This window comes from Myzus persicae, unplaced genomic scaffold, assembly GCF_001856785.1.
Source record: "Myzus persicae strain clone G006 unplaced genomic scaffold, MPER_G0061.0, whole genome shotgun sequence".
NCBI classification, from domain to species: Eukaryota; Metazoa; Arthropoda; class Insecta; order Hemiptera; family Aphididae; genus Myzus; species Myzus persicae.
Window position 1 is genome coordinate 3,067 of NW_019104306.1, and position 25,332 is coordinate 28,398.

At 25.3% G+C, this 25,332-nt stretch overlaps 1 protein-coding gene across 4 annotated transcripts in view; it reads left to right on the forward strand.

Annotated features, from left to right (window-relative positions):
• The first annotated feature begins 1,091 nt into the window (after window positions 1-1,091).
• Window positions 1,092-25,332, forward strand: part of LOC111041054 (protein kinase C, brain isozyme) — a 45,907-nt gene continuing 21,666 nt past the window's right edge. For 2 of the 4 annotated variants that reach the window (XM_022325205.1, XM_022325206.1), the window contains exons 1-3: window positions 1,092-1,200; window positions 10,602-10,713; window positions 11,300-11,428. In XM_022325205.1, the coding sequence (XP_022180897.1) occupies window positions 10,674-10,713; window positions 11,300-11,428 (169 nt within the window). In that variant the 5' untranslated portion in view covers window positions 1,092-1,200; window positions 10,602-10,673. Of the gene's footprint in view, window positions 1,201-7,233; window positions 7,346-10,601; window positions 10,714-11,299; window positions 11,429-25,332 lie in introns of all 4 variants that reach the window. The other 2 variants (XM_022325207.1, XM_022325208.1) reach the window with 2 other exon arrangements.

The following is a 25,332-nucleotide window of genomic DNA, read 5'->3' on the forward strand; positions in this document are numbered from 1 at the left end:
GCTTATTGTTGGGTTGTTATGAATTTTAATACTATTATAAGATCATAATATTCACATTTTAAACACATTCGTACGAAAAATATAAAGAATATATAATATGTATATATTAGAATATTGTACTGTATTTTAGTTTTTAATACTAAATAATCATAATAATTTAAGGACATTTCATAATTTAATTTTTTAATATAAATTGTTTGTTTATGTAGGCTGAGGGTTACAATTCATTATTAAAAAAACTCTAAGCTCATGTCCGTTCTTATTGATAACTCAATTAAAAATTGAATAGATTCCTGGGTAATTTTCCAGAAAGAAAAACCAGGGTTGGAAAAATTATTGATTTTTTTTAACTGTCTCGTGATTAAAAAAAAAACTTCATCGTTATTTAATTAATTCTGTATTAAATTGCATAACTTTGACCTAGTCGAGAAATATTATTTTCTAAATTAGGTGCTTGTGCTCTATTCTACATCCTCCAGACTGCCACCTGGTTAATGTTCATGAACAGATCATAATCCTGTCTCTTCCTACATTATAGCCTACAAATTAATATGTTTTTTGACGAGATAATCTGAATGAAAACGAGAGATTTTTTCATTTTTTTTGAAAAAAAAACATCAATATTAGTTGTATTTAAATAATTCAATCATTATAATAGTGTATTTGCTTCTATCGATTTTAGGAGACTTAAAGAAACATATATCATTATGGTACTATATGATTTATACACTCCATTAAGATTTACTGAAAATTAGTTTTTTTTTTTTTGAATATTTAATACAAAAGTTGCCGTTCTAAAAATTTAAAAATTAAAAGCTAATGATATTTGGGGTATAAAAGAGGTGATAATTTTTTTTAATAACTGCTTAAACATATTTTTTTCAAGAATAAAACAAATAAATATATTTTGCTTTGCTTTTTAACTTTATAAATATTCTGCACTGGTTTATAATTGAATATTCGTGCTGTATAATGTATAATATTTACATATAGGTACTTTGTTTTCAATTAAAATTTTAAACTTCAGATGTAAAATTGAAAACTTTATATAATATAATAAATGTATTTTTAATTTATGACAAATATTGTACTTACTAATTTTATTTTATTTTTATAGTATGCAGTTTTGTTGTGCACAAACGATGTCACGAATTTGTTTCTTTTACTTGCCCCGGAGCTGACAAGGGACCTGATTCTGATGTAAGTAATCCAATTATTATGATTTTCAACATAAACTTAACATTGTTTTTTTTTCTGAATTGATAATTTCTTTACAAACATAATGTGCAGGACGACCACTATACGCTTAGATCAAATTATTTAGACTGCTAATATAATGGGCTAATATTGTAATGTGTACACTGTACATTACAGAACAACATACACTGCGTTAAGTCATGTTATATTGCAATCTAAAAAAATATTTCTTGCATTCAGTATTTGTATTTCATAAAGTATAGAACGGCGGCTAGTATAGGCAATATTGATACATTAATGTTGTCGATCCAACAAAACGTATTTATTAGCGTATAATTGTTTATCTATTTTAAAATACAATAATAATTGATACTATACTTTACTATACTATACTATACTATACTATACTATACTTACTAAACTATTTTTTTGACACTATTTCATATTTTTAATGTTAAGCTAATTAAATAGTTCTTAATATATTTTTTTATTTTAACTTTTGTAAAATTATTAGTAAGAGTGATGTTATATGGTACATTTAAACTTAAGTTAAATTGGAGTTAAATCGTTTAAATCATGAGTTCAAAACTGTATTAAACAATATGTTTAAAATTTATGGACTCTATAGGGATTTTGGATTTAACTCAACATTTAGTTTAAATTAAATAGTTGTAAAGCAAAAAAAAACATAAATATCAGTTCGGCCATAACTTAGGCTTGCTTCATGATACAGTCGAACTTGGTTATCTCAAACTTCTTTAACTCGAAATTATCGATACCTCGAACTTTTACTTCGGTCCCTAGAATTTCCTATTTAAACAATGTAAAAAAATCTTGTTTAACTCGAATATTTTCGTGGATAACTCGAAGTTTTGAGTTTTATTAATACATATGTATTTGTATAAAATGTCCCTCATTTATCTATAAAGGTAGATTAGTCATTAATTCGAAGCTTTGAATAAAATAGAACGATTCACTGCAAACGCTGCAATCAACAGCAAAACTCAAACAAAAATAAATACCTTTTTTAAATAATTTTTTAACCTCATTTTTGTTTATATGTACATTGTACATACATTACCCGCCTTTTTAAAATTACATACACATATAAATACATAGTAACTAATTTTTATTGCACATTACATATTTTATTTATAATAAACACAGAAATTAATATACAGTAGGTACTGTTTTAAAATTTTTTTTTGGATAACTCGAATTCTTGGATAACTCGAACTTTTACTCCGGTCCTTTCAACTTCGAGTAAACCAAGTTCGACTGTAGTACAATTTTTTTTTGTTAAAATGTACATTTTTATTTCTATTCTAAAATATAAAATATTTGTATAATTTATTTTTGAATTGTATTTACCGAATAATCTTAACAATACTCGTATTTTTTAGTGCACATGTTATATAAATAAACACTATAATCTTAAAACAGAAAAGAATAATAATATCTATGTGTAATTTAATTTAATTGTTGTCATATTTTTATTTATATTGATGTATACATCATAACTAATTTTAAGTACAGAAGTTAGTAGTCACACTTGAATTTATTCAATATTATTATAAAGACGTTTATTATACACTTTATTGAGTTTACAACTGTTTATGATTGATTGCTATTATCTTATTTGATGAATACAGATTATTTTTTAAATTCATATTATTTGACTTTTATTTCTTACGAAAAATGTTATCATTGATAAAAAAAGATTAATGCGAGTTTATACTTGACATTTTTCGATTACTATGATCGTTTAATTAAAAATTTTAAAACACAGGGTGATGTTTTGGCGATTTAACAATTGCGGTGTATATTTGTACTGAAGATCATACAGTTATGGAATTTAATTTATGAAATTTCTAGTTTTAATCCTAAAATGCCCTCTGAAGCAATTATGTCTTTATTATATATGTGTGCCACAGCTTCTCGAGATCGTAGGGTTAGAATTGGGTCATGTCTTTGGTGGCGAAAGCACGCACATTAAAAAGGTGTAAGCTCGCAAGCGACCACATAGAGGCACGCGTTGTTGTAAAATGGCGATCGATGACCGAGCTCAACAGATGGCAACATGCGTGCAATGTGTACGACCCACAATATTATAATATTGTGCACCTATATTATTGTTGTAGTATATTATTTTGAAATAAAAATGTTATCCAACATTTTAGTTTAGTTCAGTCTAAAGGTCGTTATTGTTACAATTTAAGTTTGAACGGTAAATTTCGGAATTTGTTTTTAACAGAAACAATATCTTTGTTTATTCGTAGATTTCACATGAACGTGTAATTTTAGTGATAGGACTTGCAACTATATTTTATGTTGTTGTATAATGCCTAAGGCTAGAGGTTTCCATGTCTTATAATAAGCCCAAATATTTCTTAAAGATATTGACAAAAACGCTTTTTAAATTTTCATTTCAAATCATATGATATTTATCTTTTTGTAGACATATTTAAAACACCATTTTCTTTACATATTTATCTCTTATATAGCTTATTCATCTTTAAATTTAGTTTAAGTAGGTATTACAATTATTTCTTAAATGCAATTACGTTTTTGTGTTCCATATTTTTAAATAATGTTTGTTTTAATTTTATTTGTTTATTTAACGTTTCAACCTATCACTCCTACAGGTTTGTGATTTTATAGAATAAATGATAATTACCCATCTCTACACTACACCATGAATCTACACTCCATTCCAAGTAACCTATCCAAAACAGCCACCTACTCCATACATAACTTGCTTTGATTGTGCGAATTATGTTTCTAATTTTTTTACTCGAATTATGACAAACATTATACAAAGCTTAATATATACCTTAACAATTTCTATTAAAATTAATGAATTCCTAATATTTTGATTAATATTTACTCACAATAGTTTGCTTTACAATAGTGTTCGTTTATTTAAGACATAATCCATAGATATCTTTCTTATATTTATCTAAATCAAAATATAATTTGAAAAAATATTCACTTCTTTTATATTTTTTTTATATAATGTGGGCAAGTACTTGCTTTTATTACATCAATTACTTTTTTATATTTTTAAAGTGAATTTGACATTTTTTAAATCACACTATTTGTTTGTTATGTCTATGTGTATGCATATATTACATTAAAAGAATAAAAACTAATTTTTCGCCCTCAAGTATTTCTAGAATAGTTTTAAGTTTAATAGTTATCTACAGTCATTTTTATTAGAAATTAATATTGTTATTGCTTATTATAGCCTTATTGTTGTAATTATATTATATTATTTTATTTTGTCCAGTATACATAATTTAGCTCTTTCACTAATTATACAAATTTTAAGTCAAGTTATGTAATTTAGATATTAAAGTTGAATTAATTATTTTTAATGCTCTTAAATTATAAACCGTATTTTTAAAGTGTGTGATATTGTACAGGTACATTTTGATGATATACCTAGATATCGTGTTACACATTTTTTTTAAATATGATTATAAGACACTTTTTTTTTAAATTTGTGTTATTACTTAGTATTAACTTATTTTACAGTATCTGATTGGTTTTTTTCATTGAAGGCAAAGATTATTAATTAATTGAAATAATTACATATTTAATATGTATATTTTATTCTAACAGTATACACATTGTGAAATTATAAAATAATCTGAGAACATTAATAACTTAAAATAAAAGTATTTCATAATATTCTTATCGTTATTGTTTAAGTGTCGATTAGTTTCTAATTTATGTAAATAATTTATTGATACATTATTACATATAAATGGTATATATTTTGATTAAATCGTTTTTTTCTCAATAATATTTTATATTTGATTTTATAGCATTCTGATTTTATAAACTAAGAACATAGAAATTGGTTAGCATAATATTTTGTAAGCGACTGATGTGTGCGACTGGAGTGCGTGATGCACATATTATTTGTTGCCATTCATCATAAAACCGTTGTTATGATTGGTATAGGCTATAGGGTTTTAATTTTAATGTTTTTTTTAAAATTTACTTTGAATTTTATAGTACAACTTAAGTTAATCTATTTACCTAGAAATGGAAGTCCAAAAAACTTTGAGCTTCATTAATTATCAAAAGATGAATTATTAATTTAGGGTTTTAATTAAAAAATAAAAAATACTTTAACATTAGGTAAGTCTTAATTCTTTGAAATTATAATTTTATAACAATATTATTAATTCAGATACTGACTGAAAATTCAACGCTAATGTTTTTTTAATGAAATGTCATCAAAAAAAGTTATTAGTTCTGTGATTTGCTATGTGTTACAATGTTATATTAAACATTAAATTTTCACTAAATATTTTAGATTATAATTTTCAAAATATCTTTGCATCTTTTATTCTATTAATAGACATTTCATTTTTCTTTGGAAATATTTTTGATATCAATGATTTATTATGTATACTTTTAAAAGGATCTTAGTTTTAAATGTATTTATCTGAATTATTTTATAATGTTGTATTACCTTAAGTGAAGTAAACTTAACAAATTTAAAAAATAATCGAAGCTTATATTAATTTAAGATTAAGATTTTAACTTAAAATAATGAAGGTATATTATAATTAATCAATTTTACTATCTACCTAAAGTACCTCGTACCTTATCTACCCATTTTTAGTTTGTAGGACAAAATTTAAAAAAATTGTACATAGTTAAAATACAATTAAACAAACAAGGGGGATATTCATTAATATTTTTTAATACAGGGTAAATTCCTTTAGTAAAATAGTTTTTTTTTGTTTTACTGATTCTAATACATTGGCAACTACATAACTACTATAGCCATTACAATTTGTAGATGGGTTACGGTTAGTTGATTAACACGTGTATGCGGGGAGAGTATTCATCACTTAAAACCCGGGTGGTCATCCATCCGGGAACTTGTGACATTGGCCAATAATTGACCTTAAGACACATTTGTGACTGAGGCCAACCACCGAGCCACATCAGGCACCACGATAGTATTGTATTGGTTAATAAATACGTTTTGTTGGAAAATCATTTAACATGTAAAATACTCCGAACCATAAATATATATTTTTTAAATGAGAACATAGACTTATTGTATTTATGTATATTTTTTCAAGTAAAATGTTTACAGTATTATATAGTTTTGTATACAATATTTAATTACTTAATATTAATAGATCGGTTGATTAAAAGAAGTCGAACGCAGTTTGTGTGAATAATATTGTTTAAAATAAACATATTATGGTATTTTTTTAGTAATAATATCCCAATTTATATATGTATTTATTATGTACGTATATAAATAACTTCATATGTCTCATTTATGTATGAATACTAATAGTAAAATTAAGTAGGTTTTAAGTATCTAATTTTTCTAATAAATCGTACGTTTTATTTTGATTTAATTTTACGTACCTAGTAGTATCATATTATATTTTATTATGAAGCGATTGATTCATTAAATTTATAATTGTACATTTTATTAAATTCATTAGAATCGTCATTTATATATATCCATCTATATATTCATTTTCAACGTAAAATCAAAACAATCCTATTCATGTAAATTGTAATTTTATGAATATGTATATCTAATATTTACATAATTCATCGATCAATGTTAAACATTTTCATATTATTTTTAAATATTGTGTCAAACATTTATTTCAAATTAAAATTATGCTATTTGAAAACCAGCCATTGCTGTTAGGTAATTATTAATGCAATAATACATTTATATACATTGTATATGCACATTTCTCGTTTATGTTCGTCTATTATGACTGTATTAAAAATATATACGTTTAAAAAGTTACATTTTTATAATGTTTTAATTAGCCGTTTAAAAGTCAGTTATAGAATTAATAAAACATCGATGACATTAAACATATGTTAAAAGGTATGGTAAAAATATTCCTTTTCTGTTAATATGCTTTTATTGGTTAGAGCAGGAGGGTTTGAAGTTTTTAAATCGTTTTGGTATATTTTATTTTCTTCTTCGATTTATTTGTTTTCATTTTGTAACACAATATTTTCTCTGGCTAGTCTTCCAGGACCAAACACAGGTTCAAAGTGCATACCTACGCTAGCCCGGCATTTTGCGACCATTGTGGCTCATTATTGTACGGTATCATACATCAGGGAATGAAATGCGAAGGTCAGCAAATCCGAAACATACATTTTTTTTATCATTTACCTATATTAATATATATTTATATTATTTTTAATTTCTTCGTTTTTTGAAAACAATACTCATGTGTTTGTATTCTTATTATTTTGTTTGTTCTGAATTCTACCTGAATGCCTGCCTGTGTTCTCTACATTACTTTTTATAACATTATTTTAATTTTAATTTTTAATTACAACGAGCATTTAAGCATAGACTTGCTATTTAAAACCACTATACGTACTCTTCTTAAAGCTTGCACGAGAGTTTTCAAAAATAATAATCGCGATGCATTAACAAAAACGGTGGTGAGGTGTATAGAGAGAGACCAGTAACCACCATTTCTGCGCAACCAACAACCAACATCCCTAATTAACTACTAATACATTTTGTATGCGCTTTGCGTGTACACTTTATATATATATATAAAATATACAATAGAGTTTTGGGAGATGTTCACTTTGCCTGGTTTGAATCATCTTTGAGGATGTAACATTGCCACGATGGTTAGCCGCGGGGACTCAAGTTTCGAAGTATACCTATTTATTATATAATGTATAATTTATGGTAGCTATACAAAATTACTGTTTACTATAGAACACGATGAAATAAAAAAAAATTCCAATATTGTCTTAAATTGCGTAGGTATTGTGAGGTTAAAAAAAAAAAAATAACGGTTTGAATAAGGTATATTTTAAACTTTAAATTTTATTTATTATATTTTTCGTGATAATATGTCAAGTACCGATAGATTCAAGAAATGTATGTAATATAAGTATTTACTTTATTATTATACCTAATTAATGATGCTCCCTTGTCTATAGTTTTTTTAAAAGGTTGTAATGCCATCATATGATACTGAGTTTTATATTTTGAATTAAAAAGTGTCTCGCTTCTGTAGGTACACTTAAGGCACTTTACGTTACTTCTGTAAGTTCATTTAATTTCTTAACTTTAAATGTGCTTAACATTGATTATTCTGATTGCATTTTGAACTGAAATATAATATCATATTAGAGGAATCGAGTTTAATTATTACGTAAATTGATACAAGGGGAGATTATGTATTGTGTATCAATATACATCAATGAAATCTATTGTATTATAAATGTTGCTCACCCTTTTGTTTGACCTTAATCGCATAATTTATTATTCACCAATTGTTTTCAGTTGTTTAGAGTGTTTAGACCATATACGAAGCTTATAAATTAATGAAAATTCATTTCGTTTGTCGAGTTATTACATTTTGGTGCAGCTGTCGTCAGATATCTCAACACCGTTTGATCGGCGCGATAGCGTCAAAACCGTGATTCTCAACATTATATATATTGTAGTATGGATAATAATATAACATTAGATAGTATTGTAACATTTATTTTCTGGTTTATTTTTGGATTTATCATTGAGTTATTGTTATTAATACCACGTGGCCGTACGGAACGTATGATGGTGGAGGCATGTTGTGGCAGTGCGGCGTTAGTAGGTCACGCGGTGTTAGTACAGGGATAATACCATTTTGGGAACATATACTGAATAACGCTGCCTGGTCGGTGCCAAGATATCTAACGATGGTTGTTGTAGATTGACTTTATTAAGTACGATTTTAATAGGTAATCACATTGGATTTATCGATATAAAATTGTAACAAACGTGATCAATGTTTTGTGTTTTCAAAAATATAGTTTATTAAACACGTATTATGCGTGGGCTGTACACCCACACTCGATACACGATAAAAACCATTCAATGTCTAGAAAATTTAAACTTAAACAATGTATAACATTAGCTTATTATTATAGTCTATGACCTCATTTAAACATTTTCCTTTAAAAATATATTTTTACGGTTTTTCATTATTTTTTTGTTAGAGGGAGTGTACTTTATTTTTTATTTAACATTTGAATCATTCATTGACTAAATAAAAACACATGATTTTCTTTTCACTATAAAGTTATTTAAATATGCACACTTGTACACGTTAGATCGTGTATGCTTTTATCCTACACAGTGTGGGACATAGGTGCATCAATAAATGTTTCATTATATTTTTTTTTAAATGCCTGATATTATCTTAAAAATTAAGTTTAATTATTTGATTCATTTTGTATACAATTATAACTCATATATTGTTTACCATAAATCATGATTTGTAATACATGTTGTTTATGTATTTGCCAACTATAATACTTAATCCTTCAGTTTGTGTGTCTTACGATAGTTGTATGGTATTAAATACACACTTAAATGTTCATAATATTTATGATTATTTTAAAATAGCACAACGTGTTATACAATTTAAATTTATTCCAGTGTGAAATACGATTAAACTTTTATGAGGCACATAATTAACAATGATTACATTTTTTTGATAGCCGTAATCAGGTTTCCTTCCTCAAAAAACTCCCTAAATATCAAATATCCTATACATTTTATTTTTTATTTTTGTTTCCGTTGACTTGGAAGTAGACCTAATATAATCCAGGACGACCACCTAAAATGTTCAGAGGTGCATAATATTGGTTTTTGCCAGATCAGGGGGTGGGGTGATCTCTTTCTCTATAGTTAAGTCACCTCTTAGTGGCACTTAGCTTTACCGTTGTAGCTCACTCAGCCGCTCCATCCCCCATTTATACATTTATTGGGTATCTTGAAGAACTTACTTAACAGGTTTTATTTTTATTTTTATATTTATTTTATTATTGTATATATAATTTAAATGTAAAACAATTATGATTAAATATTTACCTTTACTAACTGTACTAAAAATATGTAAATCTTGGAGACATTTTACATTTCTACCCTGCCATTAATTAGGTTCCTCTCTAAGAATAAATAATTTTGTTTTATAGTTTCATTAATATTTCAAGTTTAAATTATTTGGTGCCTACTGAAAGAATCTTAGTACACTTCCTCTTGGCAGATTTAAATTATTTTTGTAGATTATTAATATTACAGTAGTTTAACTAGTTTATTTGGTTTTTATCTTTTGTTTGATTTATAATTGTATTATGATTATTATTATTATATTCTAATTTTATTTTTGTATGTGGTCATCCTGACGTATGGCACGATATTCTATTTTTTGCTATTATTTGTATGAACCATTTGGTTGATGATTAATTTCCAAACATAATTTTATTATAAAGAAAAAAAACAAAATAAATGAAAATTATTATTTTCTAATGACTAAACACAATACGTCCTTAAACTATCCAATTATGTTATCCTGGTAAACGGATATATCTAGGCCGAAACGGCGAAACATCAATGGGATCTTCATACGTATATCACACCTTCTTTTTGCGACCATTGTGGATCTATGTTGCACGGCATTACCCATCAGGGTCTCAAGTGTACAGGTTAGAAAATCTAAACCAATAAGACACATACTTAATAATACATTTTAAACAAAATTAGATTTATCTAATAAGTTTAATTTTTGTTCAAAAGGTATAGTTATAATTTGTTTTTGTTTTCATTTTTGTTTTGCTTTATTTTAGTGTTTAAACGAAACATGCCACACAATAATTTAGTATCAACACGAATAGAAACTATTAACTTTTGTACTTAAATGATTTTAAATTCTCTATATGTATTCAAATCTTCAACTATTTTTTTATTTTAGATATGTATTTCATGAACATATTTTTAGCCATTTTGATAAGGCTCTTCAGTTTATCAATGCTGATATTTAGATTTAGGTACCTACTGTTAGTTCCATTAACAACCTTAAAAATTTTGTTTTTTTTTTATTCAGTATTAATTCATACCTTTGCATGGCAGTTTTATAACATTTTATTGCATGAAGTTTTCACAATACATTATATTTACTACTTTTTTGAGCTTTAACTGTATTTTAACACGATTTGTTCAAAGTAAAAATATTTAAAAATTATAAATATTTAATTTTAATTGATTATTTTTTATTGTACTTAAACAAATTAGCATGTGATATGAATGTACATAAGCGGTGCCAGGAAAGTGTTCCGAATTTATGTGGTTGCGATCATACTGAACGACGTGGACGAATAGAAGTGAAAGTCACGTGCCACGGAACGAAACTTATCATAGAAAGTAAGTAATATTTTAGTTTGATTAAAACTTAGTTTTTATCACTTCGAGAATTTTTTGAATTTCATAAGAAAATAAATATGCATAACAATGATGTGTATATTTTAGTTAGAAGCTGTATTGCAATTGTGGTGCAATAAGTATTGAAATTGTGTGCGCAAATTCTTTATAAGCTATATACAAGGTCAACATGTTTCAAACTTTTTTTTAGACCATAAAATAATTTGAAGTTATTGATTTTAACATTTTATTGAGACTGCCTAGGTCATATTATTATATTTTATTGCAAACAAAACACGTTAATTAATAAATTATTCATACAAAGTTTTAGCTGATTAATTTGTGTGGATGCAAATTATATTTTATTTATTATAACTATTCAATATCTGTTGCCTAATATATTTAATTATGTAATAATTATTTTACTAATTTATTAAAGAGTAATTATGACTTCATACATGTAAACTATGAGTAAAAAGTTTGAGTGTGTATTTTTTTACTTCTCAATGATTTAAAGATATGATTGGCTTAATATCCATGTATATAATAATATGTATCTGATATCGAAGTTTGATTTTTCTGGTCCCACTGAATTTAGAATTTTGAATCACGTACCGTTCAGGTGATTTTTCATATTTTTCAAATATCTATGGTTGGTGTACTGATGTTTGTAAGTTTAATCCGTATTCTAATAAATGTGACATTTTTAGAAGCATATTTATGGTAAAACAATATGGGCAATGCTGAATGCATGTAAAACTCGTTTAATCCGATATAATATATTTATGAATATGTGTGTTTTTTTTGTATTTAATAATGATAAGAATCATAGCTCAATTTGAATTGATATACACAGTGTTTTTGAATATTTAAATGTTTGAAAAGTATAACATACTTTTATAGTTGTTGGTATATTCGAATAATATCCATCTTTCTGGAATTGAATACTTAATTTTAATATTTTATTAATCAGAATAGTAGATCTGTTAATGCTTAAAAACGAATAATTACAATCTATACCCACATATAAAAAACTAGGGAAGTTGCTCTGAAGTATAGTTGGGGTCCAGTGTACCTTGACAAATAGTAAGTTACTAAAATAGATGTGTTAAATTTAAATTTAATGATATTGTTTGTGTAAAACGATTCTGAGTGGAGATGTTCTGTCAGCCTATATTCCTAAGTATATTTATATTACTATTAGAAATTAATTTTTCTATACAGTAATTTGAACTATTTTGTATCAATAACAACGAATTACAAGAACAAAATATGGTATTGCGATATTACATGGTAATTATAATGACTGAAAATTATGGAATCGGGAAAACACTCAACAGTGTCACTTGACAGCTTAATTTAGGAGATCTAGTAGGTTAGGTCCGTTTTAGACGACATTGGGAGTTACCAGTAATTGTGTGGAAGGAAAGTCAATTAATTAGCGGGTTTTGATGATAGATTAACTTTGAATGATATGGAAGATAATGTGATTTGGTTGATTGTGTTAATGTTGGTACATTTAAATAATTGTGGAGATTATTATTATTGATGAACCAAGGCATACACGATCTGACAAAATATTGAATGAATATTTTTTTTTATTAAGGTTTGGTATATCTGAATACCAAAGGAGTATATGTCCAGTGTCCACGCTACAGCTGGTCTGGCAATATATTTGTAAATTTAGAGTTTATTGCTAGGAGATTATATATAATTTTAGTTTATTTCATTAACACAAATAGGTAACTTGTAAAATTGTTTTATTATCTTGTGAAATACTCTCAAATGCCAAATCATCTTTAATATGCTTTTAATTAAATATACTATATTATTTTATACGTTTAAATTCATTATATGGTATATCGGTACTACAAGAATAAAATAATATTTAATTTGAATAATTGTATTTTACCAATACACAAGAAATTAGCTACATGTATGTAAGATATAAGTTTATTTTCTTCAAATTAATTTTAAAATTTTACTTTCTATAAAACAAAATGTTTATTAGAAACAGCTTGTGGAATAATATTCAGAAATAAAACAAAAATGATATCTACTTCTGTGCGAAAACTGTATTAATATAAAATGCTTACTTTATTTAAGAAGACTAAAATTAAATTAAATTTTTCATTTTATATCTATTATTAATGAATAGATACAAAGATCCATTAAATTCGTTTTTATGAATGGCTTACGTTAAGGTTTTGAAACATTTATTTAAAAAATTTTAAATATTATAATTTGAATACTAAAAATGTCATATGTAGTACGGTAATTGTCATATTAGTATGTCTAACGTGCAAATTGGTACTTGTACAAATAAATAATAATAATTTTTGTAAATTATTGACACGAAAAATATCGATATTATAATTTCTTTTTGTCTTTTTATTCTTCTATTTATACCTGTCAATCTATCCAAAATTGATTAAAAACTATCCCCATTCAGAACTAGTGAAAAATGGCTTTGTTATCCAGTTGATAATCTGAGGAATTTTATTTAACAAATATATTGTACATTTCTGGAAAAAAATATTTTTATTTTCAGATCATAATTTTGTAATGATATATTTTGGGTCGACGTGCTTTTAAATTCATAATACAAAAATTGTTTATTTTTGGTAAAGTTTGGAAGGGACAGATGAAAATATTTTAGCTCAGATTTTCTATAGGTCCAGTGGGAACGAAAGAGAAAATATATGTGTAGCTACTGGGTAGAAATTTAGCCAACTCATATGACATTCAGTCTCAGAAGACTAATTTGAATGAAATTCTATTTGTTAAGTTTGGAAAAAATAAAATGTACGTTATTAATTATTGGATAGGTACTATAAATTATACATGAATCTATTTATTTATAACTCTTATATTTCATTTTATATTTTACCAACAAAACATTTTTTCTATGATCATCATAAATTTTAATTTTATGTTAACATTTTATTGCCATATTCAAGGTTTTAAAATATAATAAATTGTTTCGTTAGATTTTTCATAATTGAAAGTAAACAATTGTAAATTCGTAAATAGTAGTATAAATAAAAGCAAAACAGCATTAATTATTATCTCAAGCTCTATAGGTTCTTGATTACGTTTTGAGATAAACACTTTCTGTTTGCAATTTCGAATATAAATTTTACGTTTTGAATATAAAATAACTTATGACACAATACGATGTTTTGTAAACTATATTTACAATAAGATCTATAATCTAAATGAATAAAAAACATAAGCATTTAATACTGTAACTAATAGTTTTTATTGATTTCTATTTCATGAGGTGTGTTTGAATTCCAAGAAATCGGTTAGTTTATGTGACTTGAAAAAAAAATTTTTGAATTGATATGTTATGTGTTAATATTTTAATAGAAGTTGGAAATATATTTATTTTGTCCCATTTTTTTTTATCAACAGAACATTTATTTTTATTAGTGGCTGGGCGATCTAAGGTAAATAATACGTAGTACACTGTGATAGGTAGTTAAGGATTTTGTATAGTCATTATAGAAGGATGAACGAACAAAACTCCTGATACAATACTCTGAGTTAGGATATTGTTTCATGCATCACAGGGCCTGGGTGAAAATGTTTCGAGCATGACAGTAAGCTCGGTAGTTGACTGCAGACTATGCAGACTTGTTTTTTTAGTTGGTTGTTTGACTTTCATTTTGGTGTGAAGGAGTTTGCAATTAGTTAAGACATAAATTTATTGAATATTGTTTTTAGTTGAAATCTTACCGATTAAAAATAAATTTAAATGTGTGGACATTTTGAAATTTAATAATTAATATTACACAGAATCTTAGAATAAATTCGTATCGTTTTTTGAGTAAAATTTATTTAATACCTATTTGGGGAAAAAAGCTTTTAGATAAATTTTCTAATTTTCTGACAAACTAGTGAATTTAAATTATTTTGGATATCATAATGGTTCTTTAAATAGTAATAAACGATTCTGTTTAGTCAAGTGTGTATGCTAATAATAATATTTTTTCGTGTTATTATACAATTAATAGTATATTATATTATTTTTTATTCTTATTTATTTACAACTCAGATTTTATCAACAGATTATTTGTTAGCTTAAAGTTTTGTAGTTTGTTTATTTACACGACGTGATTTTCAATGTCTAGTAATTATAGGTACATCTGTTAATATTACTCCAACCCAAATTCTAGTTTGTAGTGTTTGTTTATTTTGTAGCCAGAAAATTTGCTTCAATCCTCAACATTGAGGGAAGGCATTTGGTGGAAAATATGGTCTATTTGGTCTTTATTTAGAAGATATTGGAGGGGGGGGGGGTTAAAATTAAGATACTCTTCTTGAGAAAAACCAATAAAAAACAGTGCGATAATGATTATATTTATGCGCACATTTTTTTTATCTGTTTGAATTATTTAAAGACATTTGAAATTTTAATTTTTAATTTTTTTAGAATCGTTGGTTATCTGTAAAAAACTTGAAGAATTTAATATAAGATTTTTCATATATTTTCTTTCAGCAATTTAAAAATATTGAAAATACATATCACAATTTTCGTTTATAAACGTTTAAGTTCAAATGTTAATGAAATTGGATAGGTATTAGAGGAATAATAACGATTACGCTAATACATAATAATTATTGAGTTATTATCCTCTTTCTTAATAAATTGTTAGGTAGTCGCGTGTAAATAAAATATAATTACGTTTGTAATGTGAAATTTGTCAATTTGTATAGTAATAAACTGGCTAAAAGTTATTTTAAGTATTTTTGAAATAGAGTAGATAATTTTTCAAGGTGAGTACACCAGTGTTACCTATAAATGTGCCAAGAATTGTATCGTTTGTTTGAAGAATATTCGAAGTTTATATTTATATGGTTTATAATTATATAAATATTTCAAACTAAGATATTTCTTTTTATTCCAAAAATGTATTCACTGTAATCTATATTTTGGATAGTGTACCTATTCTTATTGTGTTGAGTAAGTAGTTTATGTTTTCATAATGTGTTTATGAAGTTAAACGATTTTTTTGAAGAATTGAAAAAAATCACACCCATAACTGAGTTTATATTTGTATTATTGCTACTCGTCGGTGGATTTGAAAATGTTGTACGCTATCTTCGACTAACATTAAGTACTAAGGATAAAAAGGTTTGATAAAATAAAGTTTTGGGATTATTTTTCCGTCATCAAGAAAGTAAAAATGTGAAAAATGTGAAAAGAGTGAATTTGTTTTTATAGATTGATTCGATTTTTGGATATCATGAAAATAACCGTAGTGGATAGAGATTCAAATAATATTGAAAGTCTTAATCTCTATTAAGCTTGAATTTAAATTTAAATTCAATTTAAAACTCTGAATGTCTTAAAATACCTATGTTAAATTGTACCCATATTACCGTTTATGGGAAGTTGTTATGAACTGTACCTATACCTATACCTAATTTAAGTTCCATCATACTGATGTTGAATATCGAACTAACTGTCGTGTAATTTTAATATATATATTTGGATACAGCCAAAAAGTTTCGAGTGTGTATTTTTTATCATGGTAAGTTCTATAGTGTTTATTAAGTATGTATTTAGTGTTCATTTATATGTAGGTATAAAAATATGTTACAACCTACAATCTGTATGACGATTCAAACATTTAAAATACCATTTATAGAGAAACAGTGCCTAAAAATATATTTAATATTCATTCCCCGTGTACCTCCCTATACGCTTTATTTGTAAGTGATAGCCCGTTCAACAGTTTTCGATACACTCTTGGATCTGCATTTTTTATACTCTACTCATGTCTATTTTTTTTTTAGTTTAACTATTCAAATTGTTGTTTAGGTTATTCTTTCTTTTAAGCAATCGTATATTTTTTCCAGGGAGTTTTATATTACTTTCTTCTTATGTTTAATCTTCTCATACTAGCTATACCCATGTGCAGGTCATGTAGATATTCTAATTTCTATCATACCGCATATCTATGCGTATTTTTAACCACATTTATATTTATTTATGAGAATACTTGATAGTATGAATTATTTATTTCTCTAAACTAATTTATTTTAAATAAAATTAAATGTTATACTTTCATTCTTTTTTATTTCTATAAAATCGAATTATAGATAAATAAGTAGCTAATAACGTATCTTCAGATTATCAATGTTCATTGCATTTACTTTGTATATTATTTAGGACTTAATACAGTTATATGCTTAATGCTTTTATAATACTAGTTGAAATCAGTATTATAGACATTTCCGTGTTCTGTACCTATCACTTTTAAAAATTGTCAATGATTATTTATAAACGTAAAATTGAAAATCAATATAATATTATATTCTTTTAAGATATTTATTCACAATATCTATTGTATTTTATAAATAGGTGAATATAATTTATAATAGTATCAAAATATATATTTCTTTACTTTTCGTAATTTAAGTTGTGTGCTTTATACTCGCAGTGATCATGTTAGAGATTACACAATAATGGTACCTCGGTGTACATGCATGTTCGAAGGTAGTGAGCGGGTGCATATGTTTTTTGGGAAATGGCAGTTCCTCAGCAGAACTGACAAAAGCGTTTGCATAATTTATTGTTTTAAAAAAAAAACTCACAATGCAAAACATTCTGACCATGTATAATTTTGCAGGTCTAAATGTAAAAACCTAACCTGTATAATTTTTGCTTACAATACCTTTGTGTATTTTTGTTGTTTTTTATTTCATTTGCTGACCCTCGGGGCTTTGCAATTGAAAAACATAACGTCTACATTACATTTTATCTGAGTAAATGCAATTACTGTTCATAAAGTTATATACCTACGTCCTACATTCTATAGTTTTTCTGCGCTGCTATAGTTTCTAATGATTAATGAATGTGGCGTTGTTTTTAATTTTCTGAAAATATTGAAATAGCTGCCTAGGAAAAAATTTGACGACGTACGACATACCCATCGAATTCATAAAATGTGGAATTCTTTTATGGAATATTAAGAATATGTACTTAATCCTAAAATATTTATTTTAGAAGGTAAATAAAAAAAATTGTGCCTACAGCCCTACAATTAATTTATATTGAAACATACTAAATTGATGTCGTTGCTAACTTAAAAAAAAATACTGTGTTTCTATTAATATGTAGTAATATAACGGAATTATCTATTAATGCGCAATAAACATATCGAAAATGTATATCTACCTGAAATAAATACACATGTAATATTGTATTTACCTAAAGTAGTTATAAACTCTCAATGGTAGTCTTGTAAGTATACCAAAATCAATACAGACTTTAAAATGTATTATTGGACAATGGATATAGTATAACATGGAAAATGGATACAAAAAATGTGTTTATCTTTATGTTTTATACAATTGAAATAGAGAGGGGTACAAAAAAACTAACTTATTTGAGTTCATATTCAATAAACAATAATTGTGGTAAAAATATTCGTTTTAATATGAATTACACGGGGTCATATAGATTGCATAAAGGTGTTTGTTGGTATTTATAATATTCAATAATAAGCGAAAAAGATTATATTTATAAGATTAGAAATTACTTTTTAATTAGCTAATAACAGAAGATAATATTATTCTCATAATTTATTCTGATAAATTATTAGTATATTTAATTGTTACTTTTAGAAAAGAGTAAAAACTATAGATTATTTTCAAATAAAATAATGTTATTGTAATTGTTTAAACGTTTAAAAACTTTTTTTCTCTAATTGTGAACACCTTTCAGGATATCATAGTTTTAATAGGTAACTTTAAACTGAGAACTGTACACATAAGCTTAACTAGCATGTCCACTACTTATAGGTTGAATTAATTGTATAGTATTATATACTTATTTATACTTCACATTTATTTGGGCTCATAAATAACTATACTGTACTATAAATGAAAATATAATTTTTGCAGTACATTTCTTCCTTTATTCTTTTTTTAAGTAAAAATATTTTACTTATATATACTTTATTTCGCATTTTGCCGTTTCGCCAACCCGCGACCCTTAGTTGGCATAATATTCGGCGAATTTATCTGCCGGTCGCTGTACCGTGACCTTAATCGCATTGTGTACCTACCTACATGTAGGTACTAACATTCTTGATTCTTCTTGTCGTTTATTGGTTTTTTTCTTATTAATTTAATATAATATTTACAGACTTATCTACTCTAATCCATTGCTTTCTGTATGAGTAATTTATAGTCACTATCGGTCTTCGTCTGTGTTCTACCCCTAGGTAATTGTATTGTAAAAATCTTCCTGAAATGATTGCAATCATAAGTATATATGTATAGTATGTATGCATGTATGTATGTGTATAGTTTATGTGTAAATAAGTATTTATGGCAAGATTCGTTAGATGAAACTGAGTTGATTAGAAGTCAAACTAAATGTATTAGAAAAAACTAGTATTGACTAAGAAAATGTGTTTTTTTGTTTTTGTTCGAAGAACTTGTTTTAATTTGTAAATTCTAGTTTTAACTGATGTAGGGTATTTTTTTCTGGATTTATAGAATGTACGTAGTGTCGTAGTATATTAAAATTGTCCATCATTATTTTATATGATGCAACTATCTTAATTTTTTGTAATAGTTTTGTTCCTTAATTTATATACCTGGATGGTTATATATTAATCATGTATGCAGTTAAATTCAGATTGCATGCTCTAAATTAAATTAAAATTTGTTGAGGTTTTTTTTTATCTTAAGAGGTTTTTTGTTTCTATTTAATAATTAATATTTTACAAACAAATATAAAACTATTATAATGATAAGTTTTTAATGCTTATGTTTTTAGAATTTAAATTATATCACCATTATTTTAACTATATATTATAAATTATTGGATTTTGTTTATTTTATTTTTTATCCGTCTTGGTTATTAATTTTTACGTGATTAAATCTCAAGCTATTTATTGCCCTTAAGCTTAACATGTATACTGTATAGTGTATACATATTCAAAATCTAGTAATTTGATTTAAAACTTTTGAATCATATTTAAATTTTGTTGAACCTGTATTTTTTACATTTCAGAGTAAAAAGTATTTTCTTTTTTTTTTATTCGTTCTCTTTTTCACTCTCTTTAAACTTTTACATTTGTTCGTTACATTGCAATTTTCTTTGTGTACACTGTTACATTCTGTTTCTATTCATTCATTATGTATCAACCAGCATTATTGATAATCCAGGATAGACTCACATACGTTTATTATCTTTCCATTTAGGTTTATACTGACGAGAAGAATTTTCGTGCATACACGGATCTCCAGATAATTTTCACTGTCACGTATTTATTTTATGATTTTCCATTGAGTCGCAAAAATATGTATAAATTAATATTTTTATAAATTAAAAAAGTTAAAATGTTTTTAAATCCTTATCAAGAAACCAATTTATATCAATGCATTTAATTAATTTCTTAGGTTTTTTTTTATTGTGTGTGTTTAAATTTAAATACTTATACATTTTAACATTTTATTATGACATTTTAAAATAATTTATAAAATTCTTCTTAAATTTTAAATTATAAATTAATATTATCTATAGATTTACGGATAGTAATTATTATTATGTATTCCTATGATATACTTCATTTGATTCCATGATTACACGTCCCTTCGTTAACCATTGTTTCATGTTCATCGCAGTACATTAGAGATAAAAGTCAATTCCATACGTTAAATTTTTCAAAATAACATTTTGATAATTATGAAGTTTTTTAACTATTATTGACGTGATTAAAAAGATTGTGTCAAAATATGACGTAAATATTAATTGGAGATTCAATTTAAGAGTAAAAGTGATTACCTACTTAGTTTGTTTCCTTAACCTTAAAATATATTAAATGAGTGAAAAAATATAAAAATGTGGGGAAGTTGGTAGCTACTTCTCTGCTTTACATTAGGTGTTGTGCGGGTCACTGTAATAGATATGTTAAATTTGAATTCAATGACATTAAACCATTGTTTTGAAAATTTGCTAGTTTATTAAAAATTAAAAAATAAACATTTTAGGAAAATTTGAAGACTGTGGTTTTTTGTTTTTGACTTACAATAAAATGTCAAAAATTGATTGAGATGAAATGGTTAATTCACGGGAAAATCCAATTTCGAAAAAATGTGCACTTCAAACGCTCATAAAAAAATAATGTGACTTTCCGGTTAACTTTCGTTTTTTTTTCGGTAGAAAGACTTATAAGAAATATTATACCCGTATTAAATTTTTTATTCTTAGATATAAAAAGACATTTTTTATTTATTTCTAACTTCAAAATAGTTTGCGAATTATGTATGATAAGTAACGTATGATTGCATATTAACTCTGAATCGAGGTATTTCTTAATTCACAATCACACAATATCATCTGTCCTAAAAAATATAAAGGAATAACATAACTCGATTAAATATTTATTACTATTACATTTACAGTTATTATGAATTCAAACACAGATATTTATTCAGTTGATAAATTAATAGATAAATGTATTGATTTTAAAATTATGTTTTTTATGTATGTTAACCTCTTACTACTTAAATTATCATCAATTTTTCATTGAAGTTCATTACATGAAAGATATGGAAATAATTTACAACAAAGATTGAACATTTTAATGCTTTATACATAATTTATAACATTTGACGGGGTGGTTTTTTAAATGGTTTCATTATAATACAATTTAAAATGTTGATTGTTATTGTTCTGAAAGGTAGTATATTGCAAGGTTAACCATACAACTATCTTACTCTAAATTAAAAATCAAAATTCTATTATTTTTCGTGCTTAATGTTATACGATAATCTTTTCAAAGTATGTATTAATCATATTATATTTTGGTTTTTCTACTTATAAATGTATGTAATTTTTGGTTTATAGATTATTGGCTTTAATAATATATTTCTATATTATATGTTGTACACACTAGTTGTTTTTAATTTTAATATTTAAAAAATCGGTTTTTTTACATACTTAAGTAAACCGAGATGAGTTCATAATTTTTTTTCAGGCGCAATTATTTTTAGAAAAATAAATAATATACTACTATGATTCTGTGCTGTAGTGATCAGACCAAGTAAATGAGTAGGGGCGTTTTTGCCGTTTCCAACAATCCAACATTTTAATAATTACTTTTAATAAAAATAACGTCTTATTAAAATACCGTCAACTTTCAATTTTCAAACGGCTATTTGTTGTATTCATCATTTTTTTTTTGTTATTATTTCTAGATGGAAATAATAATGATAGAATTTTTTTTATATAGAGCAAAGGAATCGTATTTTTACTCTATGGGAAAACTGAAAAAAACACGAAGTCTACTCTGTATATATTGTATGCAATAGAGAATAAAACATGACTAAAATAATAAAACATATTAAATTCAGATACTTTTCTGACGACTTTATTTCTCGTTTACAAATTCATTCAATTGAGTCTGTCTGTAAAGTTAAGGTTTTTAATTAAAACAGCGTGGATTGGATAAACCAGATGAATACATTTTTAAAAACACATTAAATTCATAATATATATACTGTATAGTTTTCAACATGTTATTTAAGTATTTTTATAATACAATTATAAATGTTTTTTAAAATATATTTTTCCCTTAAACGTAATTAGTGACACATTTTGCCTTATTCATTTAATTTTTGAGGTATAAACATTACTGTTTATCAGCACTCAGAAGGTAGTAAGATAAGGTTATACTATTCGAAATACGGAAATTTCACAACTTTCCCATGGATAGCAATTTATCATCTTGATCTTTATATTAAACCTCGTAAGTACTTATCATCGGCTAGGATTTCCAAATCTCGTAAGAGCAGCCTATTATTTTATTTTTATTTTTTATGAATGTCATACAGTTACATCTACCTATAAGTAGTAAGTACCTACTATTATTTTTTAATATGTTACCTTACACTTGAAGGTTTTTATTACAAAAAAGATGGAAAAATGCTTTTAAAACCATTGTTAATTTAATCATTTAATTACTACAAAGTTTATACCTTATAACTTATAAGTATGTATTATAATTCAGTTCTAATTGCAATCGTTATATCTGTATAACATTAGGTATATTTGTATGTATGACTAAGTACGTTTGGCTATCCTTAATATCCTTTTAATTTGATTGTTTATAAAAAATTAATATTTAAAATAGCTTTCATTTTTTTTATATAAACATTGTTCACGAAAATAATAGGATTTTCAGTTTTTATTTTACCTTTGAAGCTCTGCATGAAAACTGTTTCAATGTTAAACAATTTAGTAATTGTTATTTTTCTGTCGATTTTGTTTGTTTAAATGTTCATTGTATCAGTTAAATTATTTATAAGTTACTTAACATAATATGTAACAAATACATTCACATCGTTATCCCAATGTGGTATATGTTTACGAATATTATGTAGTTTAATGCTTTGTCGATTAATTAATGCTGTAGTTAGCGCCATAATTTATATATATTTATTAGAATGTTTTACATGGATTTTAATTAAATTTTTGAAAATGTAGGTAGTAAAAAAAAGTATTTATTTTGTCCAGAGTTTGTATAGCTGTTGTGTATGTAGTTGTTGTTTATGTATTTCCATTTTTAACTGTATTATGTTTCTTAATAATTCAGTATTTCTTGGATTATATAAAATGTGGTTATTAGCTATGCTGCTATATTGTGCAGAATTCAGCAATTTTAGTTTTTGGTAACCCTAATACATTATTTTCTATTAAAAGTATCATACTATGCCTTTTATTCGTTTGCATATTATGCTTCAAGATTAAAATCACTTATTAATTGTTATCCATTTGGTTTTTAACAATACAACTAACTATAAGACATTTTAAAACTTTTATTGTAACACTTATATTCATAGTTATTTACATTATTTGACATTATATTTTATTTTAAAGAGTTTTTATTTTATAAAATTATATGTTATACATTTTCTACTGATTTCCTAAAAAAATTGATAGGATTTAATGAACATAACTCGTTTCATATGTATCTCTCTACATCGTGATTTGGAATTAAATATTGATAGTATATTGAGGTATGAAGTTAGTCTGAATATATCGTGATGATTTTATGCAACATACCGAAAAACATATAATTAAAAAAAATATTATTTCAATATTTCAAGAATAGTTTCAAGTGAGAATTTCATATGAAATATTTCATACTCATAACTTAAGTTGTTAACAATGTTTAGAAATTTCCCATGGCTACGTTGCTAAAGATTCTTTTTCTTAAAAAAAAAATATTACGTAATAATTTAATATTGTGCTACTCTTTTGTTAGTTTTTCTAAAAAACATAAAATATTATATTATTAATAAAAAAAAAGATTAAAAAAAACATTTTGAATGTGTAGCTCTTGAAAGTAATTGAATAAATGGAAACTTAAAATCGTAGAGCTGTTCATAAATATTTACTTATAGGGTTTAGGGTTAGTGAAGGTGAACAAACTGGATCAATTTTGTTTGTCTGCATTTAATGTGACACGAGTAATCGATCGTAATCTATGTTCCACGGAAATGTACGATTCTTAAGGGTCTTACAAAATACGTATACGACTTCCTATTCGTATCCCGTTTGAATTATTAATTGCTTAATTAATTGACACTAATAAATCTGAGACCGATTTCAACTCGACTTGATTTCAAGTAAATACAGTAAATTGGTTCTATGAATTTATCTTCGTTAGTTATTATGTCGTTGTATATATCTTTTGGTTCAACTTTGTAAATCGCATAATTGTGTTAACACTGAGCAGTGAAACGCAGAAGGCGCGTATAGAAGTATAGTTCAGAATTATCAAATTTGTGTAGAAACTAGAAAGAGCCTGGATCTTATAAGTCTTGTGTACTTTGTCGTTTTATATTGGATTGTACTTCAAGACGTTTTTTATTTG